This window comes from Squalius cephalus (assembly GCF_949319135.1).
Source record: "Squalius cephalus genome assembly, chromosome: 5".
Classification (NCBI taxonomy): Eukaryota; Metazoa; Chordata; class Actinopteri; order Cypriniformes; family Leuciscidae; genus Squalius; species Squalius cephalus.
In genome coordinates this window covers 26,224,658-26,246,314 of record NC_137126.1, presented here as the reverse complement: position 1 = coordinate 26,246,314, position 21,657 = coordinate 26,224,658, and the positions used below count along the sequence as shown (strand labels likewise).

The window sequence follows — 21,657 nt, the reverse complement described above, 5'->3', positions numbered from 1 at the left end:
TCTGGTCGTTTCAGTGACGAATGTTTTATTAACAAGGCTCAGGTCGAAGCTGGATTTGCAAATCGTTTGCTATTAAAACGTGGAGCGGTCCCAGTGATAAAAGACCCCATTCATGTAAGTACAACTGGATCAGATTTCTGTCTTTTGCTGGAAATCAAGAACTACCGCTTGACTCTATAGCTCCGCCTCCAGGACCTCGGCTTTTTCCGGAGAGAATCGGAAAGCTGTATTTTTCTTTTCTAAATATAATAAAACTAAACACTTTTTTGAGATATTAAGGATGCACTACTACTCTATAGGTACTCAAGATTAACATGAGATTAGGTGAAACTGTGCATGTTATGTACCCTTTAAGAACTGTATTTTAATAATTTCATCTAAAGCATGTTCTTCACTGATACTGTAGTCTCCTTGGTAAACAAGCACAGTTACCTTTGAAAGGTGGAAACGTCAAAATAACTGGGACAGTCACAATTGTAAATAATTTTTGAAAAATGTGTTTTCACACAGTTTATATATATTCACTTTTTAATGTGCCTAAAATGTTTTCATGTCATCTTCATTTAACAAAAGGTTAGAACTATTCAAAAAGGTTAGTTTTAATAAAAACCCTGGGACATAAAAATGACCCAAGCGTGGAACGTGTGGTAAATTTCATGTCCCATTTTGTCAATTAAGTCATTTCATTGTGAGTTCTGGAGGTCTCCTCCAGATGTGTTGCTTTTAAATCACCACATTAGTTCATCTTTCTATGGTACTTCATTAGCATTTGTCAGCTTGTGTTCCTCAGTTTATTTTCAGACTGTCTGTTTTTACAAACATGTGCTTAAATTGTTAATTTTAGCCTTATCAGCACGCTTGTGAAAAGTGCACCACTCATAGTCACTAACCATTTTTGTCTTTTCTGTGTTTTTGTATTATTAGTGTCTCCAGAAATTGTGCTGTAAGGTCCCCCCTCCAGCTAGACCGGAGTATGATGTAGTATGCATTGGACTGACTGGTGCCGGCAAGACCAGTCTGCTATCTCGCTTGTGCAATGAGATCAGTGATGGCACAATACCAACCACAGGTAATATAAAATTTCTCTGCAGCTTTGTATTGCAGCATTTTTTAAACCAACAAAACATGCTTTTCGATGGGACAAAAATAAGAAAGAATTACATATTTAGCCGTGAGACCTAAAAAGACTAAGCATTTACAAGTACTGTAATACAAGCCTCAGCTCCTGTTTCTCAAACAAATGTGACAAATCGTTCCAAACAATCGACTTAGCACACTATTTTTGCAGTGCATTTACCTAAACCTCTGGACTTGTACTTGGTACATATATCATGTCTTCGACACTATGCTTTTTCAGTGCTCTGGAACGTCTGCAAAATCTCTTCATTGTCACCATGTGTGCTTCAGCCTATTTGACCGCTGAAATATGTTTAACGTTATTGCTGCAGGTTACCTCAGAGCCTGCCTTTGAACACTACGTTACTTTACCAAAGAAAGAGCACAATTGCGGAGGAGCTCTTGGTGCATATGTGTATCTGTTTTTGAGAACATCTGGGTTTTGTCATGCAGACTTTCTTCCTTGTGAAAAGACTGTTGATTTCATTAGAGCTCTTGGCGACAGGCTGGTGTATTCATGAATATCTTCACCTCTCGAGATGGACGACATCACTTCCGTTTTTACCAACAACACAAATGGTTCTTTTTACGTGAGAAGACACAAATGTGTCAGGCTTTCTTCGGCACGTCTTAACAGTCGGAGTGTGATGTATACAGTATGCTAGACTGTACACAAACCCAGAATGTGCATCCAATAATGATCGCCCTTTGTCTTTGGAGTGAACACACCTGTCTCTATCTGTCTAGTTAAGCAGTAATTACAATAGTGAAGTGTTATTTGGAAGCTCTTGTGGAAATATGGTTATGGTTAGATTATGTCTAGCTATGGTCAGAGCCACTGGTCTGCACCAGCAGACCTAGATGGAGCTTCTCACCTGTTCATAGTGTATTTACTCTACAAGTAAGTGTATTTTCATGATAGCATTTAGTGAATTTAAAAATAAAATGATCATTTTTGTTTCAATGCTAGAATATAATGTGATTTTTAACCCCTTTTTGCACATTATATATTGCATTGCCTACATTACATTCAATATAAAGGTCCTTAACTTAATTGGTTAGTGATCACATCATTATATACATAGCACAACTGATTGGATGCTGTGGCATCAGTGGCCAATGAGCTTGCAGCTCAACATTCAAATACTTGGCATTGTTTGCTATTAGTAGTCTGCAGCACGCTTTCAGAATCCCTCCACCTTCCCCAGCTCCACGTGTATAGATCTGCTACAGGGGTTATTTCATTATGTTATATGTGCACAGCAGCATGTCTGTGAATGTATTGGCTGTACTTGCTCTGCAGCAGCAGCAGCAATAATCAGCAGCAGCAATAATCAACCGCAGCAGCGGCAGCGTAGCAGATCTCTTCCGCCAAGACCAAATACATTACATTGCCATATCCATTACCATGCCAATCTCTCCGAGAGCTGTCATGACAGAACTATGTTTGTTTTCATAGCCTTCAATATTAACATTGTTTTTAGGACATTATTGGGCAGGATGTGAAATAAAAGATTTTTCTTTTATCCAAACAGATAAATGTATAAAATACCAAGATATATACCGTATATCGCCATTCAACCAAAAAATACAGAGATATGATTTTTTGGCCATATCGTCCAGCCCCAACTGTAAGACCTTACTCAAAAATGTCTCTGGTTATGACTGTAACCCTCATTCTCTGAGAAGGGAACGAGACGCTGCGTTGAGAATCAACACATTGGGGAACGCCTTCAGCGGGACACATCTGAAGCCTGTATGGAACTAGTGCAATCTCGATTGATGTTGCGTCATTACGTCACTTGTGGCGGTGATGCGGAAGCTATAAAGGGACGCCGGATCACAACAGCTTCAGCTTCTGATTGGTCGAAGCAAGTCATTCTCAAGAGCGCAGGAAGTGTGGCCAAGGGATGCAGCGCCTTGTTCCCTTCTCAGGGAACGTGGGTTACAGTCGTAACCTGAGACGTTCCCTTTCGAGGGAAAAAATTGGGGAACTAAATGCCTAAATAACTAAATAAGAGAGAACTTGTGAACCCGGTGTAGAGGGCAGATCCAGACTGTAATGTCTTATGAAGGTGTGTGGAGAGGCCCAGCCAGTGGCATCACAGACCTCTTGAAGGGAAACCCCTGCTAGCAGGGCTTTAGAGGAAGCCACTCCTCTAGTTGAGTGGGTTTTTATCAGAAGAGGCGAAGGCAAGTTGCGCGCCTTGTAAGCTGAGGAAATAGCCTCTACTATCCACCTGCTGATAGTTTGCTTGGAAGCAGGGGAACCCTTCTTAGGTGACCCAAAACACACGAGCAGCTGGTCCGACTTCCTCCAGCCTGAGGACCTGTGTACGTAGACCTCCAGAGCTCGGACCGGGCATAACAGATGTAATCTAGCTTGAACATCTGACACATGCAGTGGAGGATGAAATGCCTGTAGGATTATAGACCGTGCCACATTTGTCGGCAACTTAGGCACATAGCCGGGTCTAGGGTGGAGAATAGCTCTCACTCTGCCAGGAGCGAACTTGAGGCAAGAGGGCGCAACGTATAGAGCCTGCAGGCCCCCAACTCTTGGACGTAATAGCCAGCAGGAAAGTTACTTTTAAAGATAAAAATTTCTCAGACACCTCGTCCAAAGGTTCGAAGGGTGCCAGGGATAACCCTTCAAGAACCACTGCCAGGTCACGTGGGGACCCTAGACTGGACGACAGGCCTCATCCTCTTAGCTCCACGAAGGAAACGTACTATAAGTGGGTGTCTCCCCAAGGTGCCCACCCTTAGAGGTGTGTGGAAGGCAGCTACAGCCACCACATAGACCTTAAGCGTGGATGGGGAGAGCCCGTCAGAGAAGTGACTCTGGAGGAACTTCAGCTCTGAAGCCACTGGGCAGTTAACTGGATCTAACTGATGTTCTTTGCACCAGAAGTGGAATATATTCCATTTTAATGCATACAGTTTCCTCGTGGAGGGGGCTCTAGAGTTTAGGATGGTCTCAGCAACCTCAGTTGCTTACGAGTTGGTCCCCCTCAGGTGCCAGACCCACAGCTTCCACAGCTCTGGTCGAGGGTGATGTATTGTGCCTCCGGCCTGAGAAAGAAGGTCCCTCCAGATCGGGATTTGCCGCGGAGGGCCTGCTAGAAGAGCTATAATGTTCGAAAACCATATGGGGCTACTAGGAGCAAGCTGATCCCGTGCCGCCGGACCGTCTCTAGAACCCCTGGGAGCAGAGCGATCGGGGGAAATGCGTACAGATGTTGCCTCGGCCACGCCTGCACCATGGCATCCAGTCCCAAGGGAGCTGGATGCGTGAGAAAAAACCAGAGCGGACAGTGAGTATTCTCGTGAGAGGCGAACAGATCCACTTCTGCCTGACCAAACTCCCTCCATATCAGCTCCACCGTCTCAGGGTGGAGTCTCCATTCCCTGGGCCTCAGCCCCTGCCTCGACAGGATGTCTGCTCCCACATTTTTGTCCCCGGGAATAAACATTGCTCTGATTGAGAATAGTTTGCCCTGGAACCACAGAAGAACCTGATGTGCCAGTCTGCATAGAGGCCGCGATCTCAGGCCCCCCTGTCGACTTATATATGAGACCACCGACGTATTGTCTGTTTACACTAGAACATGATGGCCTCTGAGGTCCGGAAGGAAATGTCTGAGAGCCAGAAATACAGGCAACATCTCCAGGCAATTGATGTGCCACGAAAGATAGTGGTCCTTCCAAAGACCCCTGTTATAGCGGCCCTCCACGACTGCTCCCCAGCCTGTGAGGGGCGCATCCGTGGTCACTATTTTTCTCTGACACGGAGCTCCCAGCACAGGGCCCTGGGACAGAAACCATGGTTTCTTCCACATAACCAAAGAACGAAGGCATCTGCGCGTTACTTTGATCGTGTGAAATGGGTTTCCCCTCGGGGAAAACCCTCTGGTCCTAAGCCACCACTGCAGGGCACGAGAGGCAACACTCTCCTTCTGGAACGACGGCGGGGGATTAATTGTTTGAATGTGGCTGACTATCGCTTCGCCTCCTGAAAACTTTCGACAACAGTGTTGACTGCGTCGCCAAAGAGGCCAGAAGGCGAAAGCAGGGCATTGAGGAAGAAAGCCCTGTCCTTCTCCCCAGTGCCCGACAAGTTCAGCCACAAGTGCCTCTCCGTTGCTACCAATGCTGACATGGAGCGGCCGATGCCACGGGCCGTCTCCTTGGTAGCACAGAGAGAAGTCAGCCACTCGACGCAGTTCTTTAATATGGTCGAGGGTGACCTCCCCGCTGTCGTCCACCTCTTTGAGGAGATCGGCCTGGTATGCCTGCAAAATCCCCATCGTATGTAGGCATGCACCAGCCCGACCTGCCGCCATATTGCTTTCCCCACCAAGACTGATATAGTACGGCAGGGCTTGGAGGGGAGCGCCGGAGCTCTCAGGGACGATGCAGCGTCGGGCGAGAGATGTGATGCTAACGTCTCTTCGACCCGCGGCATCGTCCCATAGCCCTTCTCTTTCGAGCCCACAATGGATATATGAATATTGGAGCTCGATAGACGGGACAAGAAGGGCTTATTCCATGATCTCGACACCTCGGTGTGGAGATCGGAAAAAAATGGGAGGCTCCAGCGCTAAGGCTGTGACTGGGCTTGCAGGAAGCGCTCATCTAGTTTGCTTTTCTGCTGGCCAATCGATATTTAATTTGGCCACTGCCCTGGTTACAATCTCCAGCAGCTTCTCGAAGGCATGAGAATTGGGTGGCGAATCCTCATATTCTCCTGCCTCAATGCTCAAAATATCTAACTCCTCGGAGCTAGATAATTCGAGCATCGGGTCCTCGTCACGGGCGGAAGAAGCCGCAGAGCGGGCGTCCGACCTGTGTGCAGGACCAATGGAGCTGGCTGCTGAATGCTGAGAAAGGGCCAAAGCCGTCTCAACATCATCTGCCAGCTCCATTTGCGATCCCCATGTGTGCAGGCGCTGCGCTGCCTCGACAGACGCGGGACCTGACCCACGTGGAGCGCGAGCCTGGCCTGATTCATTGAACAGGCTCAGCCGGGAGTGGAGCATTCTCAGGGGCATTAGATCACAGTTTGCACAGACAGCGCCCTCGAACGCTGCCCATGCATGCTCCACTCACAGACAAACAACACAAAGCGAGTGTGTGTCAGCCTCGCTCAAATAGCGTGGGTAAGGGGTTGCACACTGCCTGAATTGTTTCTCCTTACTCGCCATTATTTTTCTTTTAAATATGTGTTTGAGTGAGTACGTTAGACAGACAACACCAAAAAAGACAAAACAGTCACAGAACGCTTGCTGAAGACCAGAAAGCTGACGCTGTTGTGATCCGGTGTCCCTTTACAGCTTCTGCATCACCGTCACATGCAACGTCACGAGTGATGTAATGACGCAACACCAATTGAGATTGGACTAGTTCCATACAGGCTTCAGACGCGCCACGCTGAAGGCGTTCCCCAATGTGTCGATTCTCGACGCAGCTCAAGTTCCCTCAAAAGGGAACTTAAAACAATGTTTATTTGATTTGTGTCTTTGCTCTTTTTTTATTTGTGCTATTGCTTGCAATTTTTTTATTAGTTCTTATTGTATTGCTGACTGTTCACTTGTCTTTAATAATGTTTGAACTTTATATAAATTAAGCTAGTCATTTTTGCTTTGGGAATGTAAATTTTGAAATTTATTGTGAAGTTTGTGCAAATTTTGAAATCATGTTTTCTTCCACAGGTTTCAGCATCAAGGCAGTGCCATTCAAAAATGCGATACTGAATGTGAAGGAACTAGGAGGTAATACAAAAAAATAGACTAAGATTCATCATCTCCTCTCCAAGTATTGGAGAATAGACTGTTGCCATGCTAATCCAGTAGTCTCAGGGACAGAACTCTTAGTTTAGCCACCTGCACTCTAAGAAGGGGTGCTTACCTCAGTGTCTCCTACCTAAGGGTGTAACAGTTCAAATTACTCACAGTTCGGTTTGTATCATGGTTTTAGGTTCATGGTTTCGGAACGGTTCGGTATGTGCTATGTTCAGGGAAAAAAGGATTACTGTCAAACAAAAATAGCCTAAAGAAAATAAGAACAAATTATCTAACTAGAAGCAACAGCACAAATAAATACAATAAAGCAAAGATACAAATAAATAAACAGGTCTAACATTCGTTTCCAGGTACAGAAATTGAATATAGATGTAAAATATCAAATATAAAATAAAATATCATTTCATATTTGACTGTATAAATTAAAGATTAATCCTTAAAGTTACAAAAGCTATTCAATCAAGAGCAGTGAGTGATTTCCTTGTATTTTGTTTGATTACCATTAAAAACACAGACAGCAGGAATATTAGCCTGCTGTCCCTTTAAGATATAATGCACAGATCCTAAATACTGATACTGTTACATATACGTTGTCTTTTTCGACTGTTTAAGTTCACTTGAGGCATAACAGACTATGTCTGCTTGGATACTCATCAAGACGGGCATGTTGACATAATTTTTGTGTAAATTTGTCCGTTCAAGTGCAAGACTTAAAAGTGAACTCAGTATTTGCAGTATTTGAGATGTGTGCGTGCTTTGGATGAGTGCACACACAATGGCAACGTGTGCAGTTCAGGTCTCACCTGCGTTCACGCACTATGAACATCCGGGTGATGACTGCGCAAATGATTATAGATGCGTCACCAGATTTGAGATGAACCGAGGTGCAAATGCGTGCCGAACTGTGTGTGGAGAACAGTATGATTCGATTTTTTTTTACCAAGAACCATTTCATTACTACTCCTACCTCCCAGTAAAAAATTTATTTTAAAAACTTAATTCAAGATATATTCTATACAAAAAAGAAAATTCCACAAATCTATTTTTAAATGCATCTTATTTAACTTGTGAATGATTCATCCCTGCATGGTTAATTTAATAAAAGTTTTTACTTTTTTTGACGTTGTGATTTTTATTCAAAATGTCATAATTTGATCTAGTTAAACGACACACTTCTTTCTGATGATGTATACAGTCTTTTTCCAAGATTGCATTCATCTGCCTCCATTTTTGAGTGCAACACTCACATCTAAAATTCCAGTCAACGACCAATAGGCAGAAACAAGCCCCGCCCAATATTTACACTCAAATGTACATCACAATATGAAAGAAAAGATCTTTCACTACTTCCATTTCATTGTGACTAATATTTATAGCAGTTTTGCTTAAATTTCGATCTTGAGTCCATTCATTCATTCATTCATTCATTCATTCATTCATTAACGTAAAGCACTTTGAGTGCTGTATAAATATAGTGTATTATTATTATTATTATTATATAAGTGTAGAAAATATAAGATATAGAAAATATGTATTTTTGTTTATTATAAATATTTTTTTATTATATGCACGATACAAAAGTATTCTTCTTTTAATTGTATCATAATTACATAGCTGAATCTATTAAATAGTGTTTTTTTTTGTTTTGTTTTTAAAGACATGTTTTTTTTTAACTAGACAAAAATGCTGAGTTAGAAATTTCTGTACAATATAGTTACAGAAGTTGTTTTAGTTTCGGTTTTTCACGCTTGTGAATAGCATATCACATTATTATTTATGTTAGATATCCTATTAGAGTTGATATTTAACAAAGATATTTAACCTAATATAAATGTAATATTTAAATTGTCAATCAAAATCTCAGTCTCGTTCAAACACTCTATTTTACACATATAACTAGTCTGACAGGATGGTTCATTTGGACCGGATACAAGGCCACAGGTACAATGTTGGAAGATGCTTGTTGTTTTAGGACTTTTGAACAGAAAGAGGTCTGTGGAGAGAGAAATAAATCAGAGCCCGACTCTGTTTATGAGAATGTTAGGGGAGCTGCTCTTTGAAGTGATTTATATGTTTTGCGGGACGCGGGGGACATTACAGGTGCACTCTGTATCATGACAAGTGGTCCTACTGATGCAACAGAATCAAGAGCCCACTTAAAGAAAAACAACAGGGATAGAGAACACTGTAAACCATGGGGAGGCCTGACTAAATCTGAAATGCATATGGAGGGCAGTGAAATGAAGCTTCTCCAGTAGGTGAGGTCAGAGCCCATAGGGATGTTTTTAATGGATTGCGGCCTCCAGTGTTCTTTAAGATGAGGCTGATGTATCACCTGGAGCAGGACACATCTGCTCTGACTGAAAGTTTGCAGAGTCCCTGAAAGGGAATACAGCTGTTAAAGATGTGTTGTGCAAGTATTTTTATGCTGTGTGTATGCCATGAACTGCCTTCCTTTGGTCATTGATGCATATAACCTACTGAGATGTCTCCATTCTTGGTGAAACTATTATTCTTAGGCTGTGCATTTAGATCTAGATCAACCTTTTTGACACTAAGGCCCCAAATATTTTTTCATTTAGATTTTAATATATTTATAAAAAAAAAATTAAGACCGCACTGGTCCTTTGGCAGTGCAAGAAGCAGTGCTAAAGAATGACATGAAAATACTGTACCAGATTGTTTAAGGGATGGTTCGGAGTAAAATCAACATAGGGTTCTTTCCACCATGACCTCAAGCCAAACACCCCCCCCAGAAGTCTTTTTTCCCTTGGTTGAACATTATTAAAGTTAGAGCTTATTTAGAGAAATCAGCCGGATGGCTTAGTGCAGGCGCTAATGGATCCAAGGATGTATCTCGTAAATTACCCCACTAATAATGCCCATCGCATCGCTTTCTGCCAGGACTTTTACGTGCTTTTTCCATATCACTGAAGTGACGTCGACATCCGGGTTAGCGGTAGCATGAGCCGTCAGGCAAGTGTTATTTAAATAAACTCCTGATGTACTTACAAACTTTCCAATGCCTCGTTTTATGAGTACAGAACTACTGTACTACTGTAGAAGTGTGGTACCATTCTGGGCATTATTAGTGGGGTAATTTTATGAGATACATTATAGGATCCATTAGCGCCAGCACTAAGCCATCTGGCTGATATCTCTAAATAAGCTCTAATTTGAATAATGTTCAACCAAGGGAACAAGGCTTCTCGAGGGGTGTTTGGCTCGAGGTCATGGTGCAAAGGACCCTAGGTTGATTTTACTCCGAACCATCCCTTTAAAGAACTGACTGGAACAAGGAGCAACGTTAATGCACCCATCAGAGATAAGAACGAGAAAATGCTGCTGACAAAAGAAGAGCAATACCAGCGCTGGGTGGAGCATTTCTGAGAGACTTTGAACCAGCCTGAGCCAAAAGAGCACTTTTGTTTTTGACCCCAGGGATTTCTCCCCAGAACTGCAATTGAAAACAACAGACACAATCACAGTTGATGAGGTTGAGCAAGCACTAAAAAAAATTGAAAAGCGGCAATGCAGTAGGTCAAGACCAGATTGCCGTAGAACTTCTAAAAACATGGCTAAACTAGTGTTTGACAATAACTGACAAGCACATCTGATGAATAAATGTTGGGAAGAAGAAAAAGTACCAGATGAGTGGTGCCAAGGCATGATTGTGAAGTTGCTGAAGAAAGGAAACATCATTTATTGTAGGAACTGGCGTGGTATCACACTACTTTCAGTGCCAGGAAAGGTCTTTTGCACTGTCCTGCTAATAAGGCTCTGAGCACTGCACTGCCAACTTGGTTGATGCTTGGTCAGCTTCACCTTTGGCCAACTTGGTTGATTACAGGACTTCTGCATGGCCGGTCCTGCACAGAACAAATCTTGTACAGTGAAACATCATTGAACAGTGTGTTGATTTTCAACATCCTCTCGTGGTCAATTTCATTCACTATAAGAAAGCATTCGACAGCGTTCACCACTCTGGCAAATCTTGAACCTCTATCATAACTCTCAGTGTTGCTTGCAAACCAACATGGGAACACCTGAGATATTTTACGTTGTGACGGGTGTGAAGCTACAGCAAATTACAGCTACAGCAAATTACCACCAGGTTACAAAGATTTGCACTTAAGATCGGTCTGCAACATCAAAAACACCCAAGAATTGACATGAGCGGGGAAGATGAAGATCTACTTATGCAATCACCATTAGCAACCAGCTGCTCACTGATATAGACCGGTTTACATATTTGGTGTACAGTGTGATCACACACGACGGTGACGCAAATCCGGACGTAAACCAACGCATTGGAAAGGCAGCCAATTTGTTCCAACGGATGCACAACATCTGGATATCACCCAGAATTAGCACGCCACTCAAGATCCACCTCGATCCTCCTTTTTTCTTATGAGCCGTTTTAGATTATGAAAGGCACTTCCGGTTTGGGAAAGTTCCACTCATAAAGACTGAAACAAATAATTTCAAATCATAAGGTTACATATAATCCTTATCTGTCAGTTTAACTGGAAAATTTCCTTCATGTTCGATTTTCAGACGTCAGGAGACTTATAACGCTTGGTATTATAATGTGATATGGTTTAACAATAATATCTATGGCAAGAGCTCTTTTCCTTCACTGCATTTTTTCCTCTTGATTATTTTCTCTAATTTCCTTTGTATTCCACTGTAGCAATATGAAAAAGGACAACCTATGCTTAGCATTTGTGGACTGCTCTCCCGATTTAATTTAGATATATCCCATGAATAATTTACTGGAATGCACTAAGGGTACATTGACACAACAACAATGTACTAAAAACTGAAAGGTTTTCAAAACGATCCCTGTTCACATGTATCTGCTAAAACTGCACTTCTAGACTGAACATGTAATACACATCCATGTGACATCACCATTTTCACAAATTCGTTTTTTGTAGTTTACACAGAAACAATGGTTCTCATTCACTAATAATTGCGTGTATTATTTCATATTTGTACGCACAGGAGAACTTCTCACGAAAAATATCCGCCTAATTCACAACATACGCACATGAATTTGTTCTTAACATCGTTCTGATGTTAGTGAATTTGGAGTATTCAAAATGAGTGGCTGCGTGCACAAGGTTAGTATTTTGCATAAAACAGTCAAACCATCTCCATATAAGGGCTTTCCACATACGCTTTCCGTACAGCCTTTCGTCACTCTTGTCAAACATGCTGCTGTTTGCAGACGCGCTCTTGCCCTATCCTCGACCAGGCCAAGTGTGCCATTCTCACCAGTTCTCACAAAAAACACCTTTTATACAGACCCAGATTACAGACCTTTCATTAGGCAGCTGGACATACGCGTATGTCTGCGTTATTCAGAGAAACCTTGCAGCTGAAGTTATAACACAGCTTTTCTTACTCTTTAATTGTATGATGGAATATATTTAAGATTAAATTAAATTGTATTATTTCATCATTTTATTATATAATTTTATATATGGATTATATAATACACAGTGGTGGAAAGAGTACTAAAAACCTGTACTTAAGTAAAAGTATTGCTACTTAAGAAATCATTTACTTCTTTAGTTAATTAGTCCTTCTTTACAAGTACGTAGAAGTACTGAAAAATAATGACTAGTAAGAGTAAATAAGTACTTTGCTGAAAAACTACTCAAGATACTACGTTACTTTTATAACATAGTATTATATTTATGTTTTTAGTATTCAATCATCTCTGCCCTTCTTGATCCACTTTAAGCAACTGTAGTGACTAAGTGGCTATACTTTAGCAAGTCATCTGCTGGTCTTGACTGCACTTGAATTTAAGCAGCCAGAGAAAGGAAATTTGATTTACCCTCATAATGTCTTTTTATGGATGTGCAATATATTGGTACTATATCAGTATTACTTTTGATTCATACATTTCGGTTGACATTGTATATTTAATTGTGCATGCTCATTTCACTTATTTTTATGTTTAGATTACTTTTGCTGTCATCTAACACTCATTTAAAGATATTTTTATTATCACTGTTAAATGCAATCTTTTGCAAATCTCTAAATGAATATTGATTTGTTGTAGTGCCTAATTTCACTTGTAGCATTTAAAAGTACTGATTTACTTTTTTTTTTAATTGTGTATGTGTATTTATTTAGGATTTTCTTTTACAGAATTTAGCCATATGAAAATTTCAATATCTACATCACTAGATATTGATACATAGACCATTTTTTAAGACTTCCCCACGTTCATTCTGTAGATTGATTGCATGTAGTTTTTCAAAGTAAACTAGGTGCAGGTGCCGTCTACTGTCCCTCCATTCACCCAGTGTTTCGGAAGACTGAAACATCCCATTGGACCTGGCACAGAGACTTACTTAACCTAAACTACATCTGCAAAGCTAACTTAGTAGCGGAGCGGAAAAGGCAGAGGAGGCTGACTCACTATTATGACTGTGTTTCCGCTGCTAAGTTGAGTAATGCATTTTTTAACACCCTCTCCCATGTGTCCGCAAAGCTTACAACTTTCAAGCCCTTCCCTTCTCCTTCAAGAGCCAGGAAAACGTCTTAGGTTACGTATGTAACCCTGGTCCCCTGAAGAGGGAACGAGACGCTGCGTCAAGACGCTGTGGGAACGCCCCTGCGTGATTGCGTCGTGAAGCACGTGTATAATCAGTCCAATGGAAAGACGAGACGTCATAGGCGGGTGACGTCATTGACCAGGAACTATAAAGCACACCTGAAAACAGACTGCGCTAGCTTCTGAAAAGCCTAAGCAAGTCGATCACAGGCATGCAGGGAGTATGGCAGGGCGACGCAGCGTCTCGTTCCCTCTTCAGGGAACCAAGGTTACATGCGTAACCTGAGACGTTCCCTTTCAAGGGAACTAGAGCTGCGTCCATATGCTGTGGAAACACTATACCCAAGACGCCATAATAACAAATGCCTGTTCTGTGTGAAGTCATTGCGCACACTAAGAAGCAAGCACCCTAGACCGCGGAGTGGAGCCTAGTTCCAAGTCATAAAATACAAATGTATGCGGTGAGGACCAGCCTGCCGCATCACAGATGTCATGGAGGGAAACCCCCGATAATAAAGCCTTTGAGGCAGCCATACTCCTGGTAGACTGGGCCCGGACAGCCAAAGGTGAAGGCTGACCAGCCTCTTCATAAGCAAGTGAGATAGCCTCGACTACCCACTTGTTCATCCTCTACTTGGATGCAGGATAACCTTTTCTGGGTGACCCGAAACAGACAAATAGTTGATCCGATTTACGCCACAGGCCAGCTCTGTGTACGTAAGCATCCAAAGCCCGCACAGGGCACAGCAGATTAAGTTTTTCCTTATCTGGTGTATTAAAAAGTGGAGGACAGAAGGCCGGCAGCACAATTGGGCCCGTAACATTAATAGGGACCTTAGGAATATAGCCCGGCCTAGGGTGAAGAAAGGCTTTCACCATACCAGGTGCAAATTCTAGGCACGAAGGAGCAACCGACTAGGCTTGCAAATCTCCAATTCTCTTGATAGAAGAAATAGCAATGAGAAATAAAGTTTTTAGAGTAAGGAACTTTTCTGAAACCTCTTCAGTGGGTTCGAAGGGAGCCAAAGCCAGGCCTTCCAGTACAAAGGCCAAATCCCAAGCCGGTGCTCTAGTGCGCAGCGCAGGCCTCAGCCTCAGTGTGCCACGAAGAAAACGAGTAATGAGAGGATCTCTTCCCAAAGATGCACCACCCAGACAGGGGGATTTCTTTAAGACTGCAAGGGAAGCTCAGCTTCCACTAATGTCAAAAAATGAATGGTCAAATATGTACTATTGTGTTAACATTTTATTGACTAAAAATGCGTTCATCTCAAAGACGAGTTCGTTCAGAATCAGCTACACATAGCAGGTCGGCTGACTTTATTTCCTTCTCATACATTCCTGTAGCGTCACATTTTCAATTTCTCGGTTGAAGCCTAGCATCCATTGACTTCAATGGGGCTGCTTTGAACAGTTTTTTTCAGTGCTTCAAAACTAGACGGTCATTGGATAAATGCTGCGTTTATGTATATCCGAGCTCAGTCCCATCGCGGATTTTGCAAGTGTAGTCGAAAGACAAACTGCTACAAACCTATTTATTGGTATTTGCTTGGCGAAATTGCTAGCCAATTTTCATCATACATTTCACACAATTATACACCACATTCCTTGTTTCAGTTTAAAGGGGTCATATAATGGTACATGCACTTTTACAAGTTGATTGTACTGAAATGTGTGTTGGCCGTGCCTGTACACAACCATCATAAAATGATAAAAATCCATCCAGTGTTTTTTTTTAATCTTCTTATATGTTTTCCCCTCTCTCAAATCAAGGCGTTCAACCTAGTGACGTCACACGGTCGGACGCCCCTCCCACGATTGTTGATTGACAGCAGCGTTTCAACACAGACCCGCCCTCGCTCGTGAGCAAGCTGTCTGTCATCATAGTCCGTGCGTCATTGTTGATACGCTGGAGCACTGTCTATGAGCAGAATGGCGTCTAAGCGATTGTGGTGTTCTGTTCTTGGGTGTAATAACGAACACAGCAGTCATTTTGATGTTCCTAAATCCGAACCGCTGAAGACGCAGTGGCTGAGTTTTGTTTTTGAAGGGAATATTCCCCACGATCAACGTCAATGCTTTCATGTTTGCGCGAATCATTTCACACACCAGACTGCTTTACAAATGAGGTTCAGACTCAGTATAAAGCTGGTTTTGCTAAGAAGCTGCTTCTGAAAAAAGGATCTGTACCAACTATTCATGTTTCTGCTGCACCTCCAGAAGAAGAAGTTAGTGTAACGTTTTATTAACCTTTATATTAATATTTATATTAATCTTTGCAAATCACTATCACACTTCACGATGAATGCGTCTAAGGTTTACACTCAGGGTACATTACGGCATGTTTTCTATGTACGACGTTCTCAAAATAATTCATAATCCCACGTTTATAATGAACAACGCTTTATGGTTATTGTGTTATTAAAACTGTGTACGCAGTACGCACAGAACAGAGGGGCGGGGTGAGCAAAGCTCATTATCATTTAAAGACACATGCACTTAAACGGCGTGCTGAAAACAGAGCTGTTTTTGACCAGGTAAAATTAGTGTTTTCTTACAATACTAATGAGAATTTTTAATTAAAGTATATTACAAACTTTTAATTTAGACCCTAAAGAATCATATTAGCTTGTACAAAAATGCCATTATATGACCCCTTTAACCTAATTCCCACATCTCCTCCGTCGAGTTTAATATATTTTTTTAGATCGTTTGTTTGTTCATTCATTCAATCATACAGTAGGCTACAGAGCATTTTCTTGAAAAGGAAGTTAAGCAGTTAAGCAGATATAGCCGCCACATACACCTTCAAGGTGGAAGGAGATAATCCAGCAGAGAAACGTTCTTGCAGATAATCAAGTACTGTACCAACAGGGCAGTTAACAGGATTCTGTTGGCGTTCTACACACCAAGCAGAGAATAGTTTCCATTTCAGTTCATACAGTCTTCTCGTGGAGGGAGCTCTAGATTGGAGTATGTTCACCACGACCCCTGATTCCCTCAGGGGCCAAGCCCACAGTTTCCATTACTCCGGGCGAGGGTGAAAAATAGTGCCCCCTGGTTAGGACAGTAGGTCCCTCTTGATCGGAATCTCCATCTGAGAGCCGTCCAGAAGGGACACCAGGTCCGAGAACCAAACTCGGGCCGGCCAGTATGGGGCTACTAATAACAGACAGGCGCAACCTTCCCGGCGAACCCTCTCCAGAACTCCCAGAAGCATAGATATCAGAGGAAAAGCGTACAGGTGTAGCTTCGGCCAAACCTGAACCATCGCATTGCGAGAGGAGCTGGGTACGTGAGAGAGAACCACATGGGACAATGCGTAGTATCTGACGATGCGAAAAGGTCGACTTGAGCTTGACCTAAATTCTCCTAAAGGAGCTTCACCACCTCAAGGTGAAGTCTCCACTCACCGGGCCTCAGCCCCTGCCTTGACAGGATATCCGCTCCCTGATTTAGATGCCCCGGAATATATACTGCACTGAGAGACAGTGGGCCCATAGGAGGATCTGATGAACCAGTTTGCAAAGGTGACGTGACCTCAGACCCCCCTGATGATTGATATAAGAGACCACCGATGTGTTGTCCGTGCGGACAAGCAAATGGTGACCTCTCAGTTCTGAAAGGAAGTGCTTGAGAGCTCAAAACACCGGCATCATTTCTAGCCGATTTATGTGCCCAGAAAGTACTGTAGATGGTCCTGCCATAGACCTTTTACTGAGCGACCACTCATGATCGCCCCCCAACCTGTGAGGGAAGCATCCGTCGATAGCGTTACGTGTCGACAACAAACCCCCAGCACTGGGCCTTGGGCGAGGAACCAAGGTTTGTTCCACATGACTAAGGCATGTAGGCATCGCCTCGTGACCTTGATCATGCGAAACGGATTACCCCTCAGAGAAAACCCCTTGGTCCTGAGCCACTACTGCAGGGGTCTCATGTGCAGGAGGCCAAAAGTTATTACATTGGACGCAGCTGCCATGAGACCCAACAGTCTCTGAAACTGTTTCACAGTGAGCGACTGGCCTAGTTTTACCCCATTTACGGCTGAGAGAACCGAAGTAATACGGTGACAATTGTGCCCGCATCGTTGTCGTATCCCATACCACACCTAGAAAAGTGGTCCTCTGAGACGGGAGGAGCACACTCTTCTTGGCGTTGATTCTGAAACCCCCGCATCTTTATGTGAGACAGAATGACATCTTGATGCCGAACTGCCATCTGCTCGGACTGAGCTAAAATCAACCAATCGTTGATATAATTCAACACGCGGATGCCCTGGAGTCTCAAGGGAGCCAGAGCTGCATCCATGCAAAGTGCGGGGTGATAAACCTTCGCCGAACGGAAGAACCCGATATTGGTACGCTTTGCCCCCGAAAGTGAACCTCAGGAACTTCCTGTGATGAGGATGGATGGATACATGGAAGTAAGCGTCCTTCAAGTCTATCGTGACAAACAAGTCCTCGGACTGAATCTGTGACACAATCTGTTTGAGTGTAAGCATCTTGAACTTGAGGAAGCAGACAGACTGGCTTAACCGACTGTCTGCTAGCGGCCTCGCGTCACCAAGGTCAGCTAAATCCCATCACATAGAGCAGGGTTCACCAATCTCGGTCCTGGAGGGCCGCTGTTCTGCAGAGTTTAGCTCCAACCCCAATTAAACACACCTGAACCAGCTAATCAGGGTCTCATTAGGCATACTAGAAACTTTCAAACAGGTGTATTGGAGCTGGTTGGAGCTAAACTCTGCAGGACAGCGGCCCTCCAGGACCGAGATTGGTGAACCCTGACATAGAGCTTATTTCACCTAGATATCATCATATAGAGACTGTGTCTGTTCCCCGAATTTGGAAATCCAAAAAACGTCCAAACCCATCTAAGGTTAAAAATGTTCAACAAATAAAAACAGCTATAATACAGATGAGCAAATGATAAAGCTTGGGTTGCTGAATATTCGATCCCTTACTCCAAAAGCACTCATTGTTAATGATATGATTTCAGATAATAACCTAGATATGCTGTGTTTGACAGAAACCTGGCTAAAACCAAAGGATTACATTACTTTAAATGAGTCCACCCCGCAAGATTACTGTTATAAACATGAGCCTCGTCTGAAAGGCAAAGGGGGAGGTGTTGCTGTAATTTATAGTAATATTTTCAAAACCACTAAGAAATCAAGTTTTAAATATACTTCTTTTGAAGTGTTGGTGCTTAATGTAAAAATATATAGTGTAAACGATAAATCACGTTTGAGATTTGTGCTGGCTACTGTATACAGGCCACCAGGGCACCATAAAGATTTTATCAAAGAATTTGCGGACTTTCTATCAGAATTAATATTGACTGCAGATAAAGTACTAATTGTTGGTGATTTTAATATACACATCGATAATGAAAAAATGCATTGGGATTGGCATTTAAAGACATTCTAAACTCTATTGGAGTTAGACAACACGTGTCAGGACCTACTCATTGTCGTAATCATACTCTAGATCTAATATTATCACATGGAATAAATGTTGATGCCGTTGAAATTCTGCACCAGAGCGATGACATCTCAGATCATTATCTAGTCTTGTGTAAATTACATTTAGCCAAGGCTGCAAAGCCGACTCCGTGTTATAAATATGTTAGACCTATCACTTCTGCCACTAAAGATTGTTTTATCAATAATCTTCCTAATCAGTTTCATCATCTCAGCATCCCAGATAGCTTAGAACACATGTGTCAAACTCCAGTCCTGGAGGGTCACTGTCCTGCAGAGTTTATCTCCAACCAGCTCCAAAAACACCTGCCTGGAAGTTTATTATATTCTGGAAACTGATTTTATTTATTTGAAACAGAAATATTTGTTAACATTGTAAATGTCTTTACTGTCACTTATGCTCAACTTAATGCATCCTTTCTGAGTAAAATAATTAATTTCTTTAAAATAAATCTCACTAATCCCAAACTGTATATTTTAGCAGCACAATTCACTAAATAAATCATACTCTTTTCTTGATTGCTTTACCTTTTACAAACTGGCATTGCAAACTAAACTTTATATTTTTAGACTATTTGGTTTGAAAACCTCGTCTTTTGTGGCAAGACCCTGGAGTCTTTATTTAGCCACCATCATAAAAGTCTCAGCCCTTAGAGTTAAAAACAAAACAGACAAAAAGAAAAATTTAATGACAAGGTAACTGCAATCTCCGTTTGCAGCAGAAGCTAATGCTTGAAAAGATGGAAGATGGAAAAGTCTCACTCCATATGTTGTGTAAGTGAAATTCCTTTCTAAACTAGTAAATGTACAGTCAGCATTCACAATTAAAATATAATTATCCAATTTACTTTAATAAAAATCCATAATTCTTTAATTAACCATTTAGAAAGTCTTTAAAGAAAGTTGTTTTCCCACTGGTTGTGTCAGCATTCATCCCATGAATATGATCACATCGACATGATTTACAGGCGGCATGACAATGAACACAACGCTAAAGATTGGTGCTGTATAAACTGTGGAATGACAGGATGGATGAATGTGAATGAGCTATCTGAATGTGAACAGTGAGAATTTGCCTTAGTGGCATGTCGGCAGTTTGTCACACAGATTGTGGCCTAAAGTATGTTATCCTGCTGCGGTTAACAAACTTCCCTCATCCGTGTAATAATCCGCCCTCATGGCAAGAGGCAATCCGTGTCTGTTACCCTTTTGACACGAAGTCCAGCGATGCCCGGTGTGTGTTAGCAGTATGTCCGTTAGGTGTGAGGCATGACTGGCACAGTGAAGAGGCATCTGTTAATGGAGTCTGTGAATGTGCCCTCTCCAGTGACATTGACGTCAAACGAGATTAGACGTGACTTTATGTGTGATGATAGCCCTTGCTGTGAATGTCAGACAATGTTATTCATTTCCTTACCACTTCATTTTTAGGCACAGACCAAACAGTGTCCTGATTTTTTTTTTTTTTTTTTTTACTAAACTCTTAATGTCAAATGACTGAATCAGCATGCGTATTTCAGTGAGTGAGTAGTTATTAGAGCCATCTGTGTTATCACCCTCCTTGCACTTGAGTATCTTACAGTCAGGTGACCACTTAGATTTGGAAAGCATTAATTTTCATACCATCTGGATAAAAAGGAAATTGCAGTGTTTTACATTCTATCTAAATAAAATAATGTTTTAAATTATGATTTTCTTATTAGATTTTTTGTTCTGCACATTTGAGAAAACAAATCACAGTACAGTGAGGTCCAAAAGTCTGACCACTAGTGAAAATGCTTCTATTTTGCATTTTTATTAAATAATTTTATTCAGATTATAAAAAAAGAATAATAAAAAAACTGCTTTGAAACTTTCAGTCATTTCAGTTCTTCAGAATCCCAGGTTTTCAATGTAGTCGCAGACGTTTGGACTGCACTGTACATTTTTTAGGATGTCCTGCCAGGGTTGAGTTGCTTCTGCCAAACCAAATTAGCCTGTATAGTCAGTGGTTTTGTCCATTTTTCTTAAATATTGAGTGCTACAACTCGTAGTTTGCAATGGCACATACTGCTGTCAGGTTTTTCTATGATTACACTAATGCAACGCTAATAACTAAATGCAATATGTGGCGACTATTATTCTATTGTTATTTGGTTTCCACAAAATTCCATTAAATTGCAATGGTGATGACATCAGGGATGTCAATTTGTCTCACATTTGCAGAGGGAAGGTCACTTTCAGGCTTCTGAACCAGCTGGACAGCAGATGAAAAGTAGAGTAACTAAATAGCTTTATGTTAAAGATTCATATCTTAAATTTAATCATTCTCTATAATAAATATTCTATTTATTGGGCTTGGCTGTCTTATCCTATCCCCCTGCAAAATCCTATTGTCAAGCATTTCATTGGATGAGAATTTTGAATGGGTACCCTATTTATTTCATTCATTCATGCATTCATTTATTCATGTTAAAATAACTTATAGTGTTAACTGTAAAGAAAATCTCTTCTGATTAGCTGGAACAAGATATCACAATAACTTGAAACATTTTTGATCAGGCATTGAGGAGGGGGATAGGATTCTGGATGACAGCATTCTCAAATGTGATTGGTCAATTGGTTTGCATCACTTGTCCGTGTTTTTTTTATCTTTCCAGGGTTCCAGAGCAGAACAGAAATCTCAGTCATTTTGCACC

General features: G+C 41.7%; 1 protein-coding gene across 7 annotated transcripts in view; it reads left to right on the top strand.

Annotated features, from left to right (window-relative positions):
* The window catches only part of arl15a (ADP-ribosylation factor-like 15a), a 166,923-nt gene that overhangs the window by 59,132 nt on the left and 86,134 nt on the right, over positions 1-21,657 (top strand). For 6 of the 7 annotated variants that reach the window (XM_079873209.1, XM_079873206.1, XM_079873208.1 and 3 more), the window contains 2 exons: positions 925-1,069; positions 6,831-6,890. In XM_079873209.1, the coding sequence (XP_079729335.1) occupies positions 925-1,069; positions 6,831-6,890 (205 nt within the window). The remainder of the gene's footprint in view (positions 1-924; positions 1,070-6,830; positions 6,891-21,657) is intronic. The other variant, XM_079873211.1, reaches the window with a different exon arrangement.